Source organism: Pelobates fuscus, chromosome 9 (assembly GCF_036172605.1).
Source record: "Pelobates fuscus isolate aPelFus1 chromosome 9, aPelFus1.pri, whole genome shotgun sequence".
NCBI lineage: Eukaryota > Metazoa > Chordata > Amphibia > Anura > Pelobatidae > Pelobates > Pelobates fuscus.
Genome location: NC_086325.1, coordinates 150,868,861 through 150,888,823, shown reverse-complemented (window position 1 = coordinate 150,888,823; position 19,963 = coordinate 150,868,861). Strand labels below are relative to the sequence as shown.

Below are 19,963 nucleotides of genomic sequence, written 5' to 3'. Positions count from 1 at the left end.
CATACCTCTATTAATGCTTGCCAATTGTTCCCACAGGTGCCGGCCACCATCCACGCTGCAGCAGCCCTGAGGGAAGCCAGAAGCCTCAACCATCAAGCTGTGTAAACCTGCAGGCCCAGGCAAACAGGAGCAGGAGGACAGAAGCTGTTTGCTGGCCCGAATCCCAAGTGGCACTGAGGTAAGACCTCCCCCACACTGTCTTACACAGAACATAATCACACCCACAGACTCTTCCCAACCAATCCCATACATCTATCCCCACACTCCTACATGTGCCCTTGTCCGCTTAGCTGCGCTATCTCCCCAGGGCCTTGATCCATCCATGAAATATGATACACAGGTCGGGATGCGCTTACATTCAACGTGTATCAATGTTAAATGATCATTAGTAGAGATGTGGGCAACTCGTGTCCTCTGTGCTCTATGGTACAGGTTTCTAACCTGAGAACCATAGAGATGCTTCTAGTCAGGTAGACAATGTACTGGCCAAGAGTGCCACGTGTAATATGGATTCTACACGACAAACACATTATGTAGCTTTGTGCTATCTCAGCCCACTTTTAGTTAACTTCTTCCATTTCCTGTAAAACTCTGTCTACCATAAAACAATAACGTATTGGTTGTAAGGCCACCACACACCGAATGATCATTTATTTCCCATTCATAAAGCATTTTAGCTAAAACAGTTTACATATTTTAAGATATATGTGGATGAATACTGTTATGGTTTAAGAATAATCCTGTAGATCTGCTAGTTAGGAATATCTGTTTTTATAAAACCCTAGTCTCCTTGGGTTTGGAAAATAAAGAAAAGTGAGTTTAGAATGGGACATGTACCCTCTTCATGGGTATTTTCTCTTTAAAGCAATCACTGATTTAAATTGAGAAATATAATTTTCTCAGTAACACTCTACAACCAGTACCAATGAAATAAATACATAATATCCCCTTGGGATCTGCTATTGAAGCAATGCTTACGTTCACTTCAGTAGATCCACATAACCGAGGGGTTGGAAAGATTAAATAAGGTATGTGGTTGAAGACAGGAGGAATCCTGTTAGTATCAGTTAGAGCCTTATAATTTAGAATCCTGTTAGTATCAGTTAGAGCCTTAATTTATAATTCTTGCTGCTTGAAACACAAAGTACAGATTAACTTTTTGTATTAACACACAGAGACTAAATTATTCAGAGCTACTGGCCTTTAATTTTCCTTCTTACTTTGGAATTTATTTATATGGCCTTACTCCTCGAAGGGTTACAGAGAGACGGGTGCATAAATGCATGTTAAAATCAGCTTGGCAGTAACTGCCTTTCGTGCGGACGATGGATTTGACACTCGCAAAGCGGTGCTAGATGGAACCAATACCAAAGGAGAAGTAATTTCAAGCAATTAGCAAACTAATTGGCCTATCAGACTTTAACTCTCACTCTACCAGCACGACATTCCTACCTGGCTGTAATGTAACCCTTTCAGTGCTGCAGCTGAGAACAGCAAAGTGAAATTGAAGGTTTACTCCAAGCACCATAACCACTTCAGCAAATTGAACTGGCCATGGTGTCTGGAGTCTGTGTATGAAGGGTTTCCCAATGAAATGATGCACATACAGAGTTTAACCCATTTGCTGACGGAGGTGTAAGTCCAACTCCGGCAGAGTCATTAGCCAAGCCAGAACACTAAGTGGCTACAGAATTATTTTGAGACAACTGCCTTGTTCACAAGCTTTCTCTTTGAATGAGACAGCTGCCTCACTCTGCAGGCTGAATTAATATTTTCATATTGACCTACTTATGCTTTCCGCACCTACCCTTCATATCGCAACATCCTGACAGAGGAAGTTTGGTCAGTGCGATAGTGCAGAGGAGGCTCCGATATTGGGTTTTTCTCACCTGCTGTTGCACAATGATGCCCTCTGTTTCTGTCACTAGTTGCCTGGTCTGATACTGAGATGAGTGGGTAAAAGGGAGGGGAGGCTGAAGAAATTCTCCTAGTGGGAGGCGAGCTCAACAATGCAATCTGACAATGTTTATAAACATTTATTACATACTTTTCAAAGTTATTCTTTATTTTAGTTTGTTTAACCCCTTAAGGCCCAAACTTCTGGAATAAAAGGGAATCATGACATGTCACACATGGCATGTGTCATTAAGGGGTTAAAAGTCTTTGCATGCTTATTAAAAAATATATAAAAATTGTCAAGTGCTGCATTTTTAACCCTACGGGGCAGCACAGCAAAGGTTACTCTGTAACCCTTTAAACATGCCATAACTACACTGAACAGGATTTTTATTGTTGCCCCCATTTTTCATGAGCTGAACTCAAAGACCCAAGACTTTTTCTGTGTACACAAAAGGCCTATTTCTCTCAAATATTGTTCACAAATCTGTCTAAATCTGTGTTAGTGAGCACTTCTCCTTTGCCGAGATAATCCACCCACCTCGCAGATGTGGCAATATCCTGCCAATTTCCAGCAACTTCGCACAGCCATTGAAGAGGAGTGGACCAACATTTCACAGGTCAGAATCAACAACCTCATCAACTCTATGCGAAGGAGATGTGTTGTACTGCGTGAGGCAAATGGTGGTCCCACCAGATACTGAATGGTTTTCGGACCTCCCATAAACCCTCCCAATACAGTAAAACTGCACATTTTAGAGTGGCCTTTTATTGTGGCCAGCCTAAGGCACACCTGTCTAATCAGCATCTTATTATGCCACACCTGCGAGGTGGATGGATTATCTCGGCAAAGGAGTAGTGCTCACTAAGACAGATTTAGACAGATTTGTAAACAATAGGACTTTTGTGTACATAGAAAAAGTCTTAGATCTTTGAGTTTAGGTCATGAAAAATGGGGGCAAAAACAAAAGTGTTGCGTTTATAATTTTGCTCAGTGTATATAAACACTTTTACATTGCTGGTTAAAATTCCCAAACTCACCAAAAATGGGGATCACCAGTCCCAAGACTAAATTAAATCACGCCTCAGAAGCTGGGACCTTCCAAAAAAAAATTGAAATAAAATTTAAGAAAATAAATCACTATTCTTACTTATTTTGGTGCCTCTGATAACTGTTAGGGAGCAAGCAAGTAGTCCCAACATAACTTTTTTATTTATAATAAAAAAAAAAAAAAGTAAAATCATTTTTAAGCTTATTTTCCAATGTCTTTATGTCTTCCAATGTCTTCACCTTCAACTCTATTAAACAGTCCAAAAAAAAATATAAAAAAAAAATAAAAGTAACAAGACACACACTTTCCCCAATGAAAATTATGCTAATTAATTAATATTAAAAATAAAAAATAACGAAGCAGTGGACATAATATAATGAAATGAGTACATCCATGGGTAATTCCCATTCCTGTGTGTCTTGCTCAGTGACATCCACCCTTTATATTTCTTTGTGTGAGAGCATTTCTGGGTGCACCTTTTTGGGGTAGCTCAATGATTTCTATTTTTTCATTGCATCAATAATTGACTCCATCATGTTATTTAAGGTTTCTCTATATAAAAAGATTAACAATACAATGAAATAGTGTGTTCAATATGCGCTATGATTAAAATGAAAGTATATGCCATGCTTTTAATGACAGAAAGGAGAAATACCGCACACTTATGACAATCCTGGTGCAACCAGACCTGGGGTTGGCTACCCCTTCTGCAGTTGGTCCAGGCACTCAATGATCAGGTGAATAGCTGGTTTATTGAAAAATATGCAAAGTTTTGATCCCAGAAGGGATTTCCTTCAAGCTTGGGAAAGATCCTTAGTGGGATCGATACGTTGCATTGCACTTTTTCCATTAAACCTGCTGTTCACCTGATCATTGAATGCCTGGACCACAATTTTGGTTCAAATGCTTCTAATGACTGCATCCTCAGAATATAAAACTATGTTCTCAATTATATGGGGATTGTTGACCCATGAATAACTTACATATAATAAAGTAAAAAATGACAAACAGTAAAAATTCCTAACTGAGCTATTCTTCTAGTTCTCCTATTTTACCCTAAATTTAGCAATTTCTTTGATAACCATTAGGAGGTAAAGACGGTACTTAGGCAAGTGGAGAGCCTGTATGAGACACTTTAACTCTAAGGTTACTAGGCAGATCTGGTTGTATCTGTTATATATTTTTACAATTTTCTCTTTCAGTTATATTTTCTCTTTGCTGCTGAGGAATAAAGTAAGAAAGAGATAGCATAAGAGGAGCCTCCGTGTCATTAATATAATCATGACTTTACGTCATTTTATTAGTAAAATCTGTGAATTTAATGGAAAAACTGAAAAAATTGAATATTATTGAGTAAAATACAGACCGATATTATAAACAGAAGGTTCTGCTTAGAAACAGATTGAAACTTCTCTATTGTAACCATGCATTTATGGAACAATATTTTTTATCTCAGCAAGCTATAGTAAGTAAAGCTATAAATATCTGCTGACAATCTGACAGTTTTTGAGTGTGGAGGTGGACGTCTTCCACATAGATCACAAATAAACCCTCCGTGAATGATATAAAAATGTCTGCTGAGATCATGTGATGCAGCCAATAAGGCAAAAACTACTTAAATGGACATATATGTGAAAATGTGATCTGATCCTGTTTAGTTCTAAGCAAAGTCCAAGTCAACACAAAGACATTTTTTTTTTTTTTTTAGCAAAATATTGATCAAATTAAATTAAAACAATAACATTGGATTTTTGTTTTCTTTTATAAATGGCTGGCATATAGGACTCTGCTAATTCGCTAAACACAGAGGGGCTTATTCAATAACACTAAATTGAAGTGAACTGAAAAAATAATTATTGTAAAATTTAGTCAAAAGGCTAAAACAGTTAAAAATTTAACACGTTTTGTGAATATTAACATACAATCACAAGTCAATATGAGTGGGTGTTAATACACATAAAACGTGTTAAGGTTTTAAATTATCTTATTGCCCCTTCATTGATATACGAATTTCATGTTTCACATTTTTGTTGTTTTAAACAAACCTTTGCGTATATCTTTAAAGATTACTTTTTGGTCCTATAGATTGCACACACATTTAAAAGGTTTTTTTCAGCCTCACTCTGCAGGCTGAAGAAGTAGTTAAAGGGACTCTCCAGTGACAGGAAAACATATTAGTTTTCCTGGCACTGCAGGACCCTACAGTGCCCCTCTCCCTCCCACCCCCCATCCCAAGTTTCTGAAGTGGTTAAAACCCCTTCAGTGACTTACCGGAGTCCAGCGCTGATGTCCCTCGGCGCTGGGTCAGGCTCCGCCTGCTCTCTTCCCCCGCCGACGTTTGCCGGCGGTGGAGACCAAATGCGCATGTGCGGCAATAGCAGGGGGACGTGCATTAAATCTCCCCATATCAAAGCATTATTCAATGCTTTCCTATGGGGATTTAGGCGACGCTGGAGGTCCTCACATAGCGTGAGTACGTCCAGCGTTGCTTAAAACACTTTTTGTGTTCTAAGAACAGTCCCTCTAGTGGCTGTCTAATAGACAGCCACTAGAGGAGGACTTAACCCTGCAATGTAAATATTGCAGTTTATAAAAACTGCAATAATTACACTTGCAGGGTAAAGGGTAGTGGGAGTTGGCACTCAGACCACTCCAATGGGCAGAAGTGGTCTGGGTGCCTGGAGTGTCCCCTTAACCCCTTAAGGACCAAACTTCTGGGAAAAAAAAGGAATCATGGCATGTCACACATGTCATGTGTCCTTAAGGGGTTAAACATGATTTTTTCATCTTCCATATTTACTTCTGTCTTATGGTTTCCACACCCACTACAGGGAAGACACTGATCTAACCAATCAGAGTCCTTTCCCTAGGAATACTGAGATGCATTGGGCATAGATGACATATTTACACATGTGCACCTTGCAACATTTTGACAGGGGAGGGGGAGGAAAGAAAAATCTGTCTTATCGCTGTAATCATGCATAGTAGACTCTGGTGTTGTGTTTCTTTCTCCAAAGATGTCTGATGATTTTGCTTTATTTTGGTTTATATATATTTGTAAAGTGTTTGCTTGCTGGTTTCAAGAATTAATTGCCAAGTGATGTTCCCTTTAACTGCTTAGAGAATATACCTTACAAATACTATTAGCAGCACAAAAACTGAGAGTCATAAGCAGATATAGTCACTCACTATCAGATGTTACCTACATATGAAACAGGTCAATCCAGTATATCTGTAACCTAAATGTTTGATCTATACTTTATCCAAGATCATTTAGCATTGTACAATGTTATCAATATTTGTTCAGTGGTTTTCATTTTAAAACATTGGGTCTGGACCAGGTAAGTGACAGAAGTTTTTTTTTTTTACCCCTTAGAATAAATGACAAGAAAGCAAATGTCGTATAAATAAAGCTGCCCATTCCCGATCAGTCTATCATTACTCTGGTCACTTAGGAAGGAGTCTGCTTTAGCAGGCTAAGATTTTATTTATGCTCACCAGGCCAATACTTTTGCAAGCCTGGCCAGGAATGAGCTTCATGTCTCTGAAGACTCAGCAACCAGCATGTAGGCAGAGGTGACTCCCTGGGGCTAATCACGTCATGGTGAGTCTGCCTGAATGCTACATCTATGAGGACAGAAATTATGTCAGTGCAAGGCTAGAATGTGATTGTAAGTCTGCTTGACACAAACTACGTGGCATTGATTTACCAATACCTGTGCTTTTAGAGAGGTATTTTATTGTGACTCTTCTTTAGTGCCTTTTCTCCAAAAGATCATATTGTATGGGTTGTCCAATGAAATCAAATAAGCCTGGCGAGGTAGCTCAGTTGGTAAATACCCTTACTACAGAGCCTGTTTAAAAATGCAAGGTCACGAGTTCAAATCCTGGCAGGGTTAACCCAGCCTTCCGATGTAAAATAAAATGAGTGTCATCTATTATTATTCAGCTGCCGATTTGGTTAATTCCACGACTGTGTGCTGGAAAGTGCTTTGAGTCTCAGTGATAGAAAGGTGCTGTATAGACACTAATTTTATAACATGACAGGAGGCTTCGTATTTGCTTAAGACTTTCTTTACTTAAGCTTCACAGCAGCACTTTTTTACTTAGTAACAGGGTAACCAATCAGAAAAAAGATAACATGGTATAAAAGTCCCTCCCTGTGACGTCACTTCCTCTTTCTTTGCTGCTTCACACCAGTACAGGTCAGAGTGCCACTGTCTCCTACTTTTCTGTGGGTTCTGTGGTTTATTCTTTATTCCTTATTTTTTACCTATCTGTTTCTGTCAAATATACCGTTTTAACAGTCCGGGTTGCGGTCGGCATATTTTGCCCCGTTTTCCCGGGCTTTCTGGGCCGTGGAGAACGCCTCCAGCGGCCCCGAGCGCGCACGGCGGCCATCTTGGATCTCGCGCACCTCTGCGAGATCCAAACGGCCGCTTCTCTTCCTTGTGCGCATGAGCACGATCGCGGCGGCCATTTTCTTGGAGCCGCGATTGGAACCCAAATAGCCGCACGGCGGCCATTTTAACTGCACTTCAGCAGTATCTTTATTTCTAACACCTGGAAAAAGAAATATATATATTTTACACTGCTATTTTTCAGATAATAATAATATTACCTCAGAGTAGGCTTGATTTCACTCCCCTTGGAAATACCTCACCAAACTACTCAAACCAGTCACCGCGCATCTTCGAGCAAGAGGCATTCGCTGCCTAATCTACCTCGACGACCTCTTACTACTCTGCGACGACGCATCCAGCCTACAGTCACAAACGAACTACGCATCTTCATTGATCGAATCCTTGGGATTCGTCATCAACAAGGCGAAATCCTCACTGACTCCATCCCAGATCATTCAATTTCTCGGCTTCGAGATCGACTCCTCTACCTGTGTTCTCCGCCTACCTCAAGCCAAACTAACTGCGATCAGGAAGGAACTACGCAAGACGCTTCGACAAGTGGATATACCTCTCCGAGGTTTAGCTCGGATCGTAGGCCTACTTTCGGCTTCCATTCAGGCGATCTACCCAGGTCCCCTCCATTATCGGGCCATGCAACGCCTGAAGGCTCAGTTCCTCCAGACCCATCCATCATACGACCAGAGGGTCCCGATCACTACCGAGGTGAGGGAGGAACTCAACTGGTGGCTCCGCCACATGTCTGCCTGGAATGGCAAAGCAATTTTCGGCCCCACTCCAGACTTTGTGGTGGAATCAGACGCGAGCCTCCAAGGCTGGGGCGCAACTTGTCATGCAACTTCCACCGGGGGACCATGGACCGCGGCAGAACACTCTCTCCACATCACCTCCTCTCTACGTTCAACCTCCTCCAGCCAACTATTGATCTCATACGTCCGACCCCATCATCCCGTATCAACCACAACCCTTGCCAGATGGCTTAGGTGGTTGCTCTCCCTGGCCGGGATTGAAACTTCCTTCGGAGCCCACTCCATCAGGGGTGCGGCGGCATCAGGAGCATTCAACGCTGGAGCCTCTCTTCGGGACATCCTTCACTCAGCAGACTGGTCCAGGGAACAGACGTTCCGCAACTTCTACTTTCGTCCAGCTGTGCACGCTTCCTTAGCCCTCCTGGGGGAGCGTTAAAACAGCAAATACGAAGCCTCCTGTCATGTTATAAAATTGTAGATTATGCTAGCTTTAGTGTACTGATAATCTTAATTTTATTAATGACAGGAGGCGAGTATTTCCCACCCATTCACCTTCGTTTCTTCCCCCCCTTGGGTTGCCTCTTTAGGTAAGTTTATCTAAGATATGAGTAACACGCTAGGTATATTCTACCAGGGGGGGCTAAGGATTTCTCTCCATGGTTGTATAAATTAACACTTTAGGGGAGGTGGTCTATTATATATGATTTTTTCTAATTACTGGACAACATAATTTTAGAAGTCCAATTCTCGGATTAATCCTTGGTTTCGACTCTGCTCTCTCGTTTCAGCGTAAAGCCCCTCAAGAGGACAAGTCTAGTTGCTGTTTCATCTCAAGCTTCATCTCAGCTCTCCTAGAAGTCATGTTTTCGTTCCTGTTCCCTCTCAAGCATCAACTTTCTCGTCTGGCTTTCCGGATTTCTTATCGGTTCCCTTTACAGTTTTCCCGTTCCTTTTTGTTCGCAGCCAGAAAGAGGAAGTGACGTCACAGGGAGGGACTTTTATACCATGTTATCTTTTTTCTGATTGGTTACCCTGTTACTAAGTAAAAAAGTGCTGCTGTGAAGCTTAAGTAAAGAAAGTCTTAAGCAAATACTCGCCTCCTGTCATTAATAAAATTAAGATTATCAGTACACTAAAGCTAGCATAATCTACAATTATCATCAGGTGTTTTTGAGATACAGTGGAGGTGGGTCTCATAAATTAAACAGCTGGCTTTACTCTACATGGGGTTTGCACTTTGAGCATTTGATGCAGCACAGAAACATTTAATGTATATCATACTTGATGGACCTTTCTGTATTATCGGTCCTTCCTCTATAGTTCATACTGGCATAGCTTGATCAAAGTAGAATATTGTTTCAATAATTATCATATTTTTCTTTTCATGATTAAAACTGTGGCAGCATTATGGCCCCATCCTTCTTCTACAAGAATTGCTAGTTACAGGCTGCCTGATATGGAGTGGGCAGTAGTGAAGGAACTACCCATAAGTTTATGCTGCCATGGTTTTATTGAGGAAAATAAAAAACATGTCCGGTACGGAGGCTATTTTATATTTTCGGATCTTAATGTGTTATGCAATTTATGTAATTCCCTGCAAGATAAAAAGGTATCTTCCAGTTTCACGTGTAGTCTGTTATTGCTAGAATAAATAAATAAAATAAAAAAAGCAAACAGGATGCTCTCACAAACAAATTGATGAATGGGATTTTTTACTATAACTCTGAATATATTGTGATTGCACGGAGTGGGCTGATATATGGCACACAGTAAAATACGGGATATTACCAACTCGAGACCCACAAGGCTTTACATTTCACAGCAAGTTCCATTCAAAGTATCTCACAGTAAGTTTAATAATTTGAGATGGAAATTTATGTTGATTAATTAATATCGCCAACCGGAATAGAAATCACAGCTCTGAATGCATGTGATATTATCGGTTTCACAGGTAACCAATCTGTTGTGCTAGGAAACAAGGGGCACAGATATTTTAAGGCATGTGCTGCTGGGTAAAATTGGAATTGTGGAATATCAAAAGGGAAATGCAGATAAATTGGAAAAATCCTATAACTTAGCTAAAATGCAGCCATTTTGGCCTCAAAATTTCAAGTGTTATATCATTTCTCGTTAAAGGGATATTATAGGCACCAAAACCACTTTAGCTTAATTAAGCAGTTTTGGTGTATAGATCGTGCACATGCAGTCTCTCACTGCTCAATTTACTGCCATTTAGGAGTTAAATCACTTTGTTTAAACAGCCCCAGCCACACCTCCCTGCATGTGACTTACACAGCCTTCCTAAACACTTCTTGTAAAGAAAGCACCGATTTTAAACTTCCTTTATTGCAAAGTCTGTTTAATTTAGAATTTCTTATAGCGGGTTCTTTTAATAGCATGCTAAAGCCTCCTGTGTGTGATTAAAGTTAACAGAGCAGGAGATAAAAACACACCTGACTTGGGGCGGAGCTTGACAGCCAAACCAAGCGGCCGCAACAATCCGGAGCTCCGAGACAAAGGCGTAGAAAACAAGAAAATACCCTCACAAACTACCCATAAACTGCGACAGAGACCCCCAACACCCTCCCTAATACGATGGGACGCAAAACGAAAAAACCAAACATGGAAAAAAACAACCCGGGACTCACCATAGGAGACATGTGGAGACAGGCCCGAGGAGCAAGCGAACACAACATGGCGGCGCTCCATGGAGGCTGCTCTGATTTCTCAGACGACCTCTCAGGAGAAGATTACTTACCGGCCCCCAGGGCAGGAAAGCCCTCACATCCGACCAACGTCGATACAGACTCCACACCAGTGACAGTGTCGATCCTCAAACAAATACTCGCGGACCACCATAACGACCTCCATAAAGATATCACTGCACTGCGAGGCGATCTCAAAGGAGTGACAACCCGACTAAATACAATGGAGGGCCGCATGGAAACTAACGCAAGGGACATAGGAGAACTCAAACGCACCGTGCAAGAGCTGCAACTACAGCAACGCTCACATGAAAGCCGCATGGCCGAGCACGAAGACGCCAGACGGCGTAACAACCTGAAAGTCAGGGGACTCCCGGAAGATCTCTCTGAAGCAGAACTACCGACGGTTGTTCAACGCCTGCTCACACTGATTCTGCCACCAGCACAAGCAGACCGCATACACCCCGACTACCTGTTCAGAGTCCCCAAATCGCCGAAAGCACCTACCGGGGCCACCAGGGACATCATAATTGCGTTCCGAAACAGAACGGACAAAACGGCTGTACTGGACGCCCTGCAAGGCAAGACACCCCTACAATTTGATAACAGGGCGCTGAGCTTTTATGCCGACCTTTCCAGCGGCACCCTGGCTTGGAGACGTTCCCTCCAACCTCTAACCGCACTTCTCCGCCAACAAGGCCTCAGATACCGCTGGAGACCGGCCCACACCCTCACCATCCAGCAGGGATCGGTCACTCATCAGATACGGGACATTTGCGAGGCGGCACCGCTCCTGCAAGTACTGGGCCTACCTACAGACTCCCTCAAGCAAACAGGCCAGAAAAGCCCGACATCTCCGCGACACGATTGGGACCCGACTAGAACTGTCCCATTCGTGCAACAAGGACTCACACCCGACCCATACGTCGCTGTAACCACATGAACTAGGCCGGGGGCCATACCGTCCAACTAACAGGGCTCGGCAAGCTCTCTGGACTTAGAAATGGACTTTCCACTGTAACTACCAATATATAGTAGTCTGAATGTAAGTGACCCACAATTAGCATGACACTTGATGGCATATAGCATGACGACCCCCTGGACTACCACGCATGGCCCAAGGGATCCACATCCCTTATAATCCCAGTCCAGCCTGGCCCAATAGCACAAGATGTCGCACAATAGCGACTTAGAATTAGTTCTCTCACATATAGGAGGGCACTCACCTCCATTGCCAAAAATGTGTTTTTTTTTTGTTGTTGTTTTTTTTTTTTTTTTTTTTGTTTTAGTAATAGTATACTTTACTTAGATGTCTTAAACTGTTATCCCTACTCCTCTACCCTCGGGCGACCCCCCACCAGGTCCTGCTGTCAGCAGAAAAAGGGGGCCCGGGGGTAGAGGTCTGTCAGTTTTCTGACGGGACTTACCGCTTATTGTATTGCATTATTGCATTTTATTTTACCTCTCACTTTACTTGATGTTTCTCTCTGCTTAGACCGTATTTAATTAATTTTACCTTTATGTTTGCTTAACTATTGCATACGGTAGCCCACTGTGTACTAGGGCCTAGATAGTCTTGATGTACAGGCACCCCACTCTTTTTAAATTCCGCAATGTATAGCCCGTATTTAGTGTAACACTACCAGTATATTATGTCACTTCTTGAATTTTTCGGATCACAACCTAGCCCACAACTTTCAGGCGGACAAGCACTCTCATGGAACCTCGTGGTCGCTGTTTAAGTTGTTTTCGCAGTTGATCTAAATCTAGCATGTCACACTACTAAGCACCTTCATCAAGCAAGTCATTGTATGCCTGTTTCATAGGGGTCAGTTCAATAGAACACCTAGAGCATACCTAAAACGACTAAAGCTAGCTAGCGACAGTATATATTTTTCTTTGGTGTCTCCGGCCTCATGGCATTGTTTGGCCCGGTATGTTGGTAGACGATGGTTTATGCTTCACATAACCCTGCTTACACACCATGCCACAATATACGGCAACACAAGCCGCATTACAAACCTAACTTGTAAACATATAGCAGCTCTATTAGAAACTACTGAAATGTTCCAGGTGGTATGTAACCTTATATAAAGGGATAGCTGTATAACAACGACCAATTTAGCATTGTTAAGCTCCAGAACCCGATTGTTTTTATTGTTAACTACCTCCACTACTTCGACTTAGATATTATAAATGTTTAGTTAAGCTGGGAAAAAAACACAGAAAAATGTGCAAATGCATTTCTAATAGTATACTAGACCAATTATAAATCTGCCAAGCTTAGCGTGTTTAAACCAATCTATTACTGTTATAAAGCCTGATATCTCTATGTTTTTACACAAAATGTATATTGATGTATCAACGTTACATTAATTAAGCTGGATAACCGAGACATACATTATAACCCACCTGTTTGAATAACTCAATGTTATAAGCTTGTTTAAAATATATAAAATGAGGCTGATAATTCTAGGAGATTCTGTAACTTTTTATGATGATATTAGCCTGTATAACCCCTGCAAGTCTCCCTCTCTTTATTCTGTACCACCATAACCCTATGCCTCAATAAAAGAAAGATTGACAAAAAAAAAACACACCTGACTTAAGGCTGTGTGAGCAGGATTTTGCCCCCCTAGTCATAAAAATAATTTGCTGCCCCCCTCATGTTGTGACATCATAATATTCCACCCATACGATCCGCCCATTTAGTGGAGGTAAGGACATGTAGTGGAGGCTAGGACTTGTATGTAGTGGTGGTTAAGGGCAATAGTGGGTGCTGATATGGGAGAGGGGGGGGGGGGGCGCGACTAGGGGATGTAGTGGTTTAATAAAGGGCTAGGGAAAGGTTACAAAAAAAAAAGATTAATTAGAAAAAAATAAAACAATATTTTCCCCCCTCCCTGAGACTTACCTTGGGCCAGGGAAGAGGAATCCTATTCCCTGGTGATCTAAAGGGAAATGCAGCTCGTCAGCATTCACAGTGGGTGCAGACGGCTCCTTCCGGCCAGCGACAGGAAACATATTAGAGCTTTACTGCAGTTACCTAAAGCAACACTCTGATAGGAGCAGAGAACTTGGCCTGCAAGTTCTCCCTCCTCGAAATCAGGAGCGGCTTGTTGCTGCGGCGGTTGACTGGCTTTGAGGAGTAGGGGTGGCAGCCGGTAGAATGTATGCACTGGGGGCTAGCGCCCTTGGCTACCGCCTAAGTGGCCTAAAAGAAGTCGCAAGCATGGGAGGTGTGACTAGGGCTGCATAAACAGAAACAAAATAAGTTAACTCATAAATGGCAGAGAACTGAGCAGTAAAATTGTAGGGCATGATCTGTACATCACAACTGCTTCATTAAGCTCAAGATGTTTTCTTGCCTATAGTATCCATTTATATGGTTATGGATATATAGTATCCAGAAATATGCATCTTGGTAAATAAAAGTAATTGTTTCATACTCATATAAAGGCCAGGTTACCTGGTTATTAAGCATAACATACCTGACAAAGGGCATCCATTTTGGCGTACGAGACATACTCACAATCTCTTCCTACAAATACCGGTACTTTATAGATCACGCTTGCCGATAGTCCAGGCAGAGCACAAATGCCGATGAATAACACATTCGATACCCAACATGTAAAAATATGAGTTTTCTTTATTTGGAATACGTTGTCTACTCTCCTGTGATACAGTATAAATACATTCTATAAATACTGACCCCAGGTGTTCCTCTGTGTCACAAAACTGTCACTTGAACCCATGGCGTCCCTCAGTGTCACAAAACCCATGTCCAAAAAATCATGGCAAATGGTAAAAAAGCTGAAAAGGTGTTTCAGGCCCCAGGTGTGTGTGGGGAAGAATGGATAGCAGACATTTATGTGAGTATTCATATGTACAACAGTTGTTTGTTAGCATTCATGTGTATGTATGTGTATGTGTACATATAAATATATATGTCACACACATTCATACACATAAAAGCTACACATACACAAAGTTTGCTCCACACCCAAATCCAAACATATCCAGGAAGGTGTAGGGTGGAGTTAGTGTATATAGTAAACAAAGTTTGTAGATAAAGTATACAGGGTCTCTGTTGCCATGTTATCGATTGTATATTAATACTCACTATCGAACACACATAATAGGAGGTGCAATAAGGTCCGATAGAGAGTATCCCATCCCATGTCAGTTACATAATGAGAGGTGCTCATATCTACCACAGGTTAGATCTCTTTCTCCTGCAAATGTCACTCTTGTTTCTTCAGGAATGGGGGCATCATAATAGTATTGATAACCAAAGCTGACTCCATCACTCATTATCTAGGTCCATCATTGGAAAGCACAACTTGATAGTAAACCTTTGACCCTTTTCCATCTAATTTCTAAATTTGGCACATATATAGTTTGGTGGGAATTCGTGAACATTGGTAAACATTGTCCCCCACAAACTTACGCAACCTGTCTCCCACCCATTAAACTATTCTATGAGATACATCTCTTTACTTCTACATGATGGCTGGGAGAGGTTGTTGACAGACTAGTTGGTCTACCATGACCTTTGTAGCTGGTGTATGAATTTGGCACAGATTTAAAACACTGGGAAGTGGACTAAGTATCTGTGTGTGTATAAAAGGAAGGAGGATACAAAGTGATTGGCAGAAGAAGTCCTCTGAGTTCCCACACTTTCCTTTCTGGATATTTAGACTCATATCCTGTCACATTGACTTAGGGGTAATAACTAGCACATAAGGAACATTCAATCCGTCCACACCATGGCATAAAGTAAATGTTTAATTTCCAACTCTGTAGCACATTGTCTCAATTATTGGTAGTTGTAAGATCCTGAGGACATGAGGTTGTCTGATGGGCAAACGCATGTGAAAGGAGGGAACTGTTGGGGTGAAAATTTGCAATACATGGGGCTTGTCTCCTTTCCACCTGCTGCCTCTTCGTAGATTTTTTTTATTCTTTTAAATCTGATTGCAATTGGTTCTTTGCAAATTAATCCTCCATTAAAAGCCAAGTTTCTCTCCCCTTTACATGCCTCCACATGGGTAAAAGCACTTTAAGGAAACAAGCACAGAACATGTGTGTTCTTGGTGGGACATGACTGGGCAGACACTTTTCTTCATGAAAGAAGCCCTGCACCTGACCCCCCTCTTCTTTGGGGGATATGGAATGTGTCATTCTCTCTCCCCCTTGTCTGTAGGCATCTTAATGTGGCCTAGCATCAGGTCAAGGGGAAAGAGCAACATGGTGAAGCGCTATACTCTAGTGGTGGAGTGTGAGTGGGGGAGGCCAGTGCTATTGAAGCCTGCTGAAAAAGTGTTATAAGGGTGAAGGCTTTGCAGTCCCACCAGAGAGTTGGGAATCATGGTGATTGTGTTAGGTGTCATGAGAGGGATGTCATCAGGGGAACGACGTAAAGTAAGCGTATAATCGGGTAGTGCAGCCATACGCAGGTTATCATGGCTAGTAACACCTCCTCCATCACACTCAGGATGGCCTGCATTTATTTGTAGAGAGTTTAGTTCCTCAGGCGGTACAGGACTGTGGGATGGGTCCCTGGTGGCTGTGGCACGCTGTGGACTAGGCTGGCGTTGCGTATCCTGTCGCCTCTTGTCATTGCGGTAATACAATGCAGCAAATGCCAGGACATTGAGAAATAGGAGGGAGGCTCCTACAGCAATAGTAACACTTAGCTCTGTAGAATAGTCTCGTGGATCCTGGATGACCACGGGATCCACAGGGTCCAGTTCAGGGTTCCACTTTGAGGAGGGACCATTGAAAGTGGGTGAGACAGCTGGACGCTTGGTATCCCAGACCTTGGGTCTACGAGTGATATGGGAGTTCTGAGTGGTATCAGACGGTGGCACCTTGGTCGTGGTAGAGGTGTAATGAAACATGTCATGCAAATTATAAAGATGTGGCACAAGATGTTTCCAGAATGCTACCTTGGTTGCTCTGTAGTGATCACGCACACGTGGCTTTAATCCAATGTGTAAGTACAGTTGGTCCCGTGGGTTATACTTTGACCATGCTACTTCTTCAAAGCGATTTGCCTTGGTATGGATGAACTTGGTGTCCTGTGGCACAGGTTTATTGGGGTCACTGTGGAAGAAAGTAAATTTTAAAAGAAAGCAGCAGGGATACAATATAGTAACAAAGAAAGACACACTGACAATTACATTTTCTAATCACTAGAACACCGTGTTCCATTTTCCTCATTTGCTTCAAAGGAGCAATCAAAGTATTTCTTGGCAATCAGGGAACACTCCTCGGGCCACCACAATCAAATGTTATTTGATTCCAAGTAATGAACTTGAACTCTCTCCTCACTGAAACATTACCCAAAATCCCCATTTACCTCATGAATGCCCCTTGCTTTTACATACTTATGCACACATACAAACATACATACATTTTCCTGTTGGCTTACCCAGTCTTAGCAAAGTTGGTCCAGTAGGTCATAACAACAGCGCTTAGCATCACATCATTCTTGGAGAAGTTACAGGGGAAAAGATCTGTTGGGCCCACCATAGGAACTCCAAAAACATAGGGAACCTCATCTCCATGGGCAGCATCAGACCACGGTGGCTTCATAAGGCTCTGGCAGTGGTGGTAGAAGGCATAGAAATATGTGGGCGAACCATAACGAGCATGTAAGTCAGCAGTTACAACTGATGGCTCTACCCACTGGTGGTCAGTGAACAAAGCTACCAGAGTCTTCCGTCGTGTTTCTGGGTTGTCTCGGTCAGCCCAGTCTGTGTACATAAACTTTATGGTTTCACGAAGTGTATCTTTACCTTCTGGGTAACCATACAAATTATCTACAAAATTGGACACGGAGTAATCAAAGTCACTCCCAGAAACGCCATCTTCGGCATCAACCACATTCTCAACAAACTTAAGTCCTTCACCTTGGTTGACTCCCAACATTATGTCATAGTTAAGGAACTCTCCTTGTTCCATAAGAATCTCTGGGTCATCTGGAATTACATCTCCATCGATGACCGGACCAAATGCTACGTGATACCTCGCTGGTTGGATATCCTGCTCCACCAGCTCTTTGGCACTCTTCTGACGCAGGCAGTCCACCATATCCACTGTATCAAGCACATTGCATCCGACTTTCTCCGCAAGCATTCTTGTGTATTTCACTGGCTGATAATTGACTGCCCAGCTGGATAGTGCAGAGCCACTTTGTATAATGGCCCTCTGGAACAGTCCTGTCATGAAAGGACAGATTTAAATATATAGCAAGGATTCACAACAATCACATGATATAAGCATGCAGCATTCCATGTGATATATTCCTTCAATATTAGACGAGAAAAATATGCTCTAGATAAGAAACAAGTAGACATGGTAGCAGAACATTAATATCCCTCCCTTTGAAGTAGCTCATTCTGGTTTAATTCTTAGCATCAGAAATTGATAGACAGAAAGACAGACAGACAGACACAGATAAAAAGAGATCAGCAGCTCAACTTCCTGCCCAGCTGGTCTCAGTGTGTGCCAGGGAAAAAATACAGCACAAGAGGATCTTTCTAAAGAGGGAGAAATGGAAGAAAAAAAAGAAAAGGAGGGGGTGGAGGGAGGGAGGGGGGTAGGGGGTGATAAAAAAAAAAAAAAAAAAAAAACGGTAGGAAAAAATAGCAAGGTACAGAGAATCATGGAGCAAAATACACTGGTATGCAAAGTTAGGAAAATGAAATGAAAGAATGCAGTTGGAAACATGAAGATTAAGACGGTACAGAGATATTACCATGGTTATTCTCTAAAGTGAGGATTCAAGGTGAATTCAAAGAGTATTTCAAATTTAAGGTGAAAATAGCCAAACTGGAATAATTCTCTAAATCAGCTATCCTTTCCATTCATCTACTCTGACCTTAACTCAACAAGTTAAAAATTTATTTTTGCCTTGTTATGCCCCATTGGGCACTATTGACCTTATCCACTCCCTTATTTAATTAAAATGAATGAATTCATTATTAATTAATATGCGCTCCCTGGGCTAGTTGAAAGAGAGAGGGGAGGACTGAGATAAGTTTTAATCATATAAAAAAAAAGTGTCGTTGTTGAAAACGGATTAAGGAAAGGAGCACAGGGAGGGGACATTGAATCTTCCTGCAAGGGAGACGTTCATTACATCTGCTGTCATCATGCAGTCCATGCTGACGACCGTCCTAATGTTTGCACAGAATTGTCATTAGGCAGTCCTGAACAGAGTAGACACAAAAGTGCAGATTACTCTGTACGTAGAGTGTTTAACGCAGAAAAGTTGCACCTGCAGATGCCTACCCACATGATCATTTCTAAAAGCAGAAGTAGTCATAGTTGTTGGAGTAACCCTTTAAATTTGAAATTCAATTTGAATTCTGACTTTAGTAAAATAACAATATGTGGTGTAATTGAACAATAATAACAATAAAAAATTAAAGGAAAACAGAAAGAGAGAGAACGTTTAGAAGACTCGGTGAGAAGAAAGAATGTTCATGTATAAAATATATAGGGAGTTTAGTACCTTGTTAGTTGGCCACAGACATCAGATGATGGACTCATGGAATAATGTCAGGTAATCCATAAACCTTTAATGTGGTGGGACAGACACACAGATATGGGAGTCACGCCATAATGTCATGAAGATATGATAACTATGCAGTAAGATCACTGGATGATAAAGAAATGAGTGTAACAGTCAATAATAATGGTAGGTTATGTCAGGAAGATCCATGCATCAAGAATGGTGACTACAGGGATGGGGGAACATCCTGGTATAACAGTAGATCACCCTAAGAAACGGGGTAATCATTGCAAATCTCATCATAGAGGCAAGCAGAACATCCTGGTATAACAGTAGATCACCCATGTCATAGTATCAGCCACTTGACAATTCCATATACGTGACATCAGGCTGCCCATGTACCTTCAGAATGGTGAGACAATGTAAGAAGACTGACACAGGATGCTCCAATGCCAGAACCGAAAACCGTGATCCTGTGGGCGTCTCCGCCAAAGTGCCCGACATTTTCGCTCACCCAGCGCAGCGCCTGGATTTGGTCCAAGAGGCCATAATTTCCCTTAGCTGCCTGATCCCCTGTACTCAGAAACCCTAAAAATAAAATAAAAACGAACTCCAT

At 41.9% G+C, this 19,963-nt stretch overlaps 1 protein-coding gene across 4 annotated transcripts in view; it reads right to left on the bottom strand.

The window, feature by feature from the left end:
* Nucleotides 1–14,454: 14,454 nt before the first annotated feature.
* Nucleotides 14,455–19,963, bottom strand: part of NLGN3 (neuroligin 3) — a 105,039-nt gene continuing 99,530 nt past the window's right edge. For all 4 annotated transcript variants that reach the window (XM_063432768.1, XM_063432770.1, XM_063432771.1 and 1 more), the window contains 3 exons: nucleotides 19,750–19,935; nucleotides 17,260–18,049; nucleotides 14,455–16,931 (listed from right to left, as the gene is read on the bottom strand). In XM_063432768.1, coding sequence (XP_063288838.1) covers nucleotides 16,085–16,931; nucleotides 17,260–18,049; nucleotides 19,750–19,935 — 1,823 coding nt within the window. In that variant the 3' untranslated portion in view covers nucleotides 14,455–16,084. The remainder of the gene's footprint in view (nucleotides 16,932–17,259; nucleotides 18,050–19,749; nucleotides 19,936–19,963) is intronic.